This window comes from Engraulis encrasicolus, chromosome 23, assembly GCF_034702125.1.
Source record: "Engraulis encrasicolus isolate BLACKSEA-1 chromosome 23, IST_EnEncr_1.0, whole genome shotgun sequence".
Classification (NCBI taxonomy): Eukaryota; Metazoa; Chordata; class Actinopteri; order Clupeiformes; family Engraulidae; genus Engraulis; species Engraulis encrasicolus.
Window position 1 is genome coordinate 27,105,972 of NC_085879.1, and position 6,649 is coordinate 27,112,620.

At 45.4% G+C, this 6,649-nt stretch overlaps 1 protein-coding gene across 1 annotated transcript in view; it reads right to left on the reverse strand.

Moving 5' to 3' along the window:
* Nucleotides 1-3,172: 3,172 nt before the first annotated feature.
* Nucleotides 3,173-6,649, reverse strand: part of LOC134439958 (neuronal acetylcholine receptor subunit alpha-7-like) — a 117,251-nt gene continuing 113,774 nt past the window's right edge. Inside the window, exons 10-12 of the mRNA XM_063189886.1 lie at nt 6,548-6,649; nt 3,650-3,946; nt 3,173-3,583 (exon numbers count right to left, since the gene is read on the reverse strand). The exon at nt 6,548-6,649 is cut by the window's right edge and continues 8 nt beyond it. Of these exons, the coding sequence (XP_063045956.1) occupies nt 3,173-3,583; nt 3,650-3,946; nt 6,548-6,649 (810 nt within the window). The remainder of the gene's footprint in view (nt 3,584-3,649; nt 3,947-6,547) is intronic.

Genomic DNA, 6,649 nt, shown 5'->3' on the forward strand with positions numbered 1-6,649 from the left:
TGGCATTGCAATTATTCTTTTAATCTCTGTGGCTTGTTTGTCTGTTATCCATCTGACCAAATTTCACCATCAATAGGTGCTTTTAGACAAACTCATCCAAGGGTAAATTTTGCCGCTTGACCATCTATACCTCCTAACAGGTCTGCTGTCTGCTTGTGGTATGTTACTTCGTGAATCGCAAGAATAGCACACAAGGGTATGTTGACAGGTCACCACACCAGGTTGGTGGAGGGAGTAATTAACCAGTGCTCTCCCCTACCCTCCTCCATGACTGAGGTACCCTGACCATGGTACCGTCCTGTCGCACTGCTCCCTTGGGGCGCCATTGGGGGCTACCCCCTTGCACGGGTGAGGCATAAATGCAATTTTGTTGTGTGCAGTGAACACTTGTTTGCTGTGGAGTGCTGTGTCACAATGACAATGGGAGTTGGAGTTTCCCAGTTGGGCTTTCACTTTCACATATTGTACACACACGATGCACTGTAGAGTTGGTGTGTACACAATGTCTGCTAATATTTATAAGGACGGTCACAGTCTGCTGGTGAGTGATCTGGCCAGTGCTACACACAACTGCCTTCTCTCATGGATTCACAAAATATTGGTTTGTTGCCTATGTCCCTAGCAAACACACATTATAATAAAAACGTTATCAATGACGAATATGCACAAATATTTAATCTCTCTCTCTCTCTCTCTCTCTATGAGATGCGTAGGAATTGTCTTGTCTGTGCCTACCACCACACACTCACACAATGTGTAATAATAATAATAATAATAATAATAATAATAATAATAATAATAATGTATGGAAGGCAATATGTAGCCTTAGTCAGGGTGAACCTAAAGTAGCATGTGACTATTTTACAATATTAGTAATATGATAAACATCCCATGTCTGATATACAGTTTATGTCAAATATGGAAATCCATACATAATCTAATATTGAGCCAGCGTCTCGCCGGTCGCTTTTGATCAGTCTCTCTCAAAGACTACACACACTGGAAGAAATGTACGGTATGCCTGATGTGAGCCAAAGTCAGTTCAAAGCTGTACAGTTCATTACTGTACGTACTTCTTTCAAGGCAATCCTTTTCTGACCAATCACCTTTCAGCCGTGGCAGCCGGAGGCAGCTGATTGGTTGGCCTTACATCTTGTGATGACACAGTCCAATGCAACACACATATAGTATATTCACAATATCAGCATCATGGGTCTATTAGTGGGTGTTGCTGCTACATACAGAAGTATCAAGTCTGCTGTTTTCGATTCACAGTGACGTTATCTCCTCATTGACATCAAGAGAACAAGAGGATTACGGAGAAGAATATCATATGAAGAGGACGTTGCTTTCACGTCGGATGGGTCCTAGAAGTCACAGTTTTAAAGTCCCAAATAGATAAAGTCCACGAAATGGCTATCCATATGTAGCTGTGGTGGCTATGGAAGACCTTGAACGGGTGAGGGAAAGAAAATAAAAAACAAATATTTTTTTTTTTTCACAGCACAAGAAACACAGACTCTACAAGTATGTACATAGCAAAGGCTGAAAAAAATGCTACAGTGAAGCTAATATATACAGTGCACACATCCTGGAAAAAGACGATCAAACAATGTATTTTTTTTTATACTGATGTCCTTGAGTCTCCGCTTTCATCCATTTTTCTTCAAAACTTCTCTCAAAACTTCCCTTACGGCTGCACCACCCCAGTCCACCAGTTCTGTTATAGCCTTTCATCCCACAGGTCTTTAAGTAGCATTATCCAGGGCTGAACTGGGGGGGAAATAGGGCCCGGGCACTTTTGGATTAAAGGGGCCCCCCCACCCTATAATTAGCGCCGCAGAACTGACTCACCGGTGGGCCCCGCATCCTTGTGGGCCCTTATTTTCAGAAATATTTTTAAAAACAAAATAATAATATATATAGTGTACAGTTTTTAACATTTCTGAAAATAGGGGCCCACAAGGGGGCGGGGCCCACCGGGAAATGCCCGCTGTGCTGCCAGATGGCCAGTCCAGCTCTGGTGTTATCTACTTAATTCACTTCTGCTGAGCCCTCCTCTCCTCTGCTGTCTCTTTTCACTCTAAAGCTCTAACATCCCCTTTCACTCTCCTTGTCTCATTACGAAAAAGAAGTTCTAACAACTCTCTTAGCGATGCTCTTTCTTCTTCTTCTTCTTCTTCTCCCTCCCTCCCTCCCTCTCTCATTCTTGTTATCTCTCCCTTTCTCTCTTTCTATGTCAGTTCTTTCGCTACCTTTCCATGCGACTATTTCTTTTCCACTCTCTTTCTTCTTCACCATTTTCTATTTCTCTCTCTCTCTCTCTCTCTCTCTCTCTCTCTCTCTGTCATTAACTCACTTCCCCCTCTCTCTTTGCTGCACCTCCCTCTCTCAAGCGCGCACTTTTGCTCTGTTTCTCTCCTTCCAAACGTTCCAATTCGTTCTTCAGCCTCCTATCTTTTGCATTTTCTATTTCCTTCTCTCTCTCACTCTCTCTGTCATTAACTCACTTCCCCCTCTCTCTTTGCTGTACCTCCCTCTCTCGAGCCCGCACTTTTGCTCTGTTTCACTATTTCCAAACGTTCTCCCTTTCAAGGCAGCCTCTGCTCTGCATCCCAATCTCCTGCCTTTTCCACTTCACCTGCCCCAATTTCTCTTATTTGATTCGACTCCTAAATTCTACACTCTGTGTTCTGTCTTCAACCACTCGTCTGCCCTTTCCGCTCTCGTTTACCATTGATTGTCTCTGGGTTACTCGTTCTCGTTTTTTCATTCTTAATTTCCTTCTCTCTTTCTCTCTTTCTTTCTTTCTTTCTTTCTTGCTATCTTCTTTCTCTTCTACTTCTTTCCCCCCCCCAAATTCCCCCTTGCACAAATACACACACAGCCACACACACACAGCTACACTCTCTCATTTCTCTCCTCCTCTCTTCTCTCCTGTCTCCTCTCCTCCCCTCCCCCCATCTTCTGCCTTCCCCTCTGTGTATGAAGTCCTTGGAGACGGCTTGGAAGAAGTTGGCCGCCGCCGACATGATGGAGAAGACGCAGACACACACAAACACAACACTCATTCACTCACAAACACACACATACAGCACACCATCATCCCTCCTCCTCCCTCCTCCTAACCCCATCCTCTCTCCTCCCTCTCTCTCTCTCCCTCTCTGAGTGTCTATGTGAAGTCTTTGGAGACGGCCTCGATGAAGTTGGGCGCCGACATGAGGATGGAGAAGGTGCAGGTGATGGTGAAGAGCGAGAAGGCCACCAGGCAGAGCCGGTCCACCACGGCCGCCGCAAACTTCCACTCGCTGCACACCGCCTCGCCCTCGTCCTGATGCCGGAAGCGCTGCGCGATGTACGTCACCTCGTCCAGGATGCGCCGGATCTCCGGCGAGCACTCGGCCAGCAGCGCCGCCGCCACCGCCACCGCCACCGGCACGTCGCCGCCGACCCCCACCCCCACGCCCATGCCCATGCCCATGCCGACCCCTCCTCGCTCGTCCCCTCCCATGATGCACCGCGGGCCACCCAGCACCATGCCCGAGTCGGTGCTCAGAGACTGCTGCTGCTGCTGCTGGCCCGGCTGCTGCTGGCCCGGCTGCTGCAGGCCCCCCTGTTGCTGGCAACCGGTGGGGATGGTGTCCAGGGCGTGGTAGCTGAAATAGAGGTTCATGGTGCCGTTGCTGGCGCCCATGGGCGTGGGCGACTGGGAGAGGGTGGCCGGGTGGAGCGGGTGGTTGAGGCCGCCGCCGCTGCCGGACATGGTGCCCATCTCCATGCTGCTGGAGCTGGAGTGGTGGGTGGGGGGGTGCCGGTACTTGTAGCTGGAGGACTGCTGCTGCTGCTGCTGCTGCTGTTGTTGCAGGAGGAATTTTTGTTTGAGTTCGTCACCGGGTTGTTTCATGCGCAGGAACCAGGCGCACCAGTTTAGCAGCACCACGCGCACCTAAGGAGTAGGAGAGATCATAAGGAGGAACAGCAATCATCATCATCATCATCATCATCATCATCATCATCATCATCATCATCATCATCATCAACATCACTGTATTCCCCCACACTCGTTTTTTTTGCTATTTGTGGGATGGTGTCTCCCCTTCTCCCTGTTACTGATTTTAATGATTGGGAATTGAAAAAAAAAAACGCTATATTTTCTTAACCTGGACTCGCTGTTTCATCGTACACCTCTACACTCCGACAGCAAAGGCTCATCTTGGTGCGTGACAAGCAGTCACTTGTTCCCACTACTGTACGTATGACCTCATTTTGAGTCACTTTGTAGAAAGGCATCTGCCAAATGTAATGTGATGTAATGTAATCGTCATTATTATGCAATGTACAGTGATCGCACATGCATAATGTTGTCATCCGGCATCCTAAATGCACTATTATGCATGCATTTTCACAGTAGATGATTTACAGGACATTTGAATGTCATTACTGTGAACACGTACACATTATATTGTTATGCTGCATGCTGATAATATTATGTTGTGTTCAGAGCACATACGGTAATATGCATTTAGATATGCCATTACTGTGAACACGTACACATATTATCATGCCGTATCCTAATTATAATGCATAATGTGTTCATAGTACAAGATATAGCCTATATTTAAATATGACATTATTGTGAACACATCTGCATAATATTTCCAAGGTGCATCCTATGTAACTGATGCAGCCACACATCATTCCGTGTTTTTCTATATTTGAACATTCATTTACATCCATATCACACCCTCTCCCTGCACCATTACCATTTGTAACACAATTTTCTCAAAATTATCATTGCCATCATCATTGCCATCAACATCTTACATTACGGCGTGCGAAACAACTATGCGAAATATCATCAGTTCGAGTGTGAGGTGTTTTTTTTTTTGTTTTTGTTTTTTTTAAGAAAATGGCATTATAATTGTCGTCTTAATCTTTGTATTCCCTACGAAGCTGCATCCTCATTACAGCTAATTTCATCTGTGTTTCTGTGATCACTTTATTTTTCTGCCAAAGCAACAGACATGTTGTCCTGCCATCTGTCATCATTATACTTCCACCCACATCTGTTCCTCCCTTTTGCGTCAAACAAGAGAAAGTTGGCAATTAAGAACCCTCGTCGTTAGCCTTGTCGTCGTTTTCATTAGCGCATCATTACCGTCGACCGGTAATTAATCACAATTAAAATCCCCATCGATGTCACTTGGTTAAACGTGGCAATGTGGAGGCTGTAGCAACAGCAGCAGTCAAAGACAAAAATCGAACTGTGGGCATGACCCAAGTCAGTAGCCTTGTGTGGGACAGGTGCATTGCAATATGCAGACTTCCGTCCTCCACTTGTGCTTGTGGCCACATGTTTTGTTGACGCCCCGCCTCAGTGGAGAAAACAATTAAGTTTCCCCGCTGTCAGCCAAGCCACAACAATTTTTGACTATTTTTTCATTCACCATCCAGTTTGCAAATGAGAAAATGACATTACAATTGAGCTTTTGTGAGAGATTGAAATACAAGTCTGTTGTCTGTCATGTCATCACACCGTATTAGTTCCTGGTAAGAGGCTTCAAGCACAAGTGGAGGACGCATATTGGAATGCAGCCAAGATGTGTGTTACACCAGGGGTTCCCGCACTTAACCATGACCCTTAACCATGACCCCCCATGGCCCCCCTGACATGGGCAGTGGCACACTTTTATTTCTGTACACAGAATTTCACAACCCAATGAAGTTGGTGGATTCCTAAACCCATTCAAGTAACACACAAAACACAATACAAACTGCAAATAAATATTGTAAAGAACAAAATGATTCCACTGGCTACTTAAGTTATTCAACTGATTAAATCGTTCATTTTATTTTGCCATATTTTTCCTGCCAACCTGGCGTGGCCCCCCTGGCATCCCCTCATACTGAATCTTAAGAATTGTGGCCAGAGTGCATGTTTAATACCCTGGAGCCCTTGCCCTGAAGGTGGTGGAGGTAACTTAGTTTTCTCCTGCATGACTAATTACACCCTGACTGGGACGCACAAGGCTGTGACGTGTGGGACATGTGTGCGTGTGTGTGTGTGTGTGTGTGTGTGTGTGTGTGTGTGTGTGTGTGTGTGTGTGTGTGTGTGTGTGTGTGTGTGTGTGTGTGTGTGTGTGTGTGTGTGTGTATTGCCAGGCTGGCACAGAGAGGGGAAGGGAGGGAGAGAAATGAAGAGTTCAGATGCAAAACCCCTCAGATGCAAAAGTGCCTTTGCAGAAACATTTCTTAATTCATTTGAATGTAATAAAATGTAGGCTAATGAAAACATTTCTTTATTCATTGTTATGTAATAAAATGTAATAAAAATCAGAATTGCACATTTTTTTACATTTATTTATGTAATTTAAATGTTTATATGTATTATCAGGTAAATGAATGTAAACCAAACCAACAACAGGGTTCCCTAAAAATATAGAAGTGCAGGTCTTCAGAAATGGAGTTAGGGGGTTTTGCATCTGGACTCTTCAAATAGAGAGAGAGAGAGAGAGAGAGAGAGAGAGAGAGAGAGAGAGAGACTCACCCATTTGGGCATCTTACCACCCTGTGGGTCGTGATGGTGGAACTGCAACACCAGCACCGTGACGACCACCGACAACCCCACGATCATCATCGTGCTCGCAAA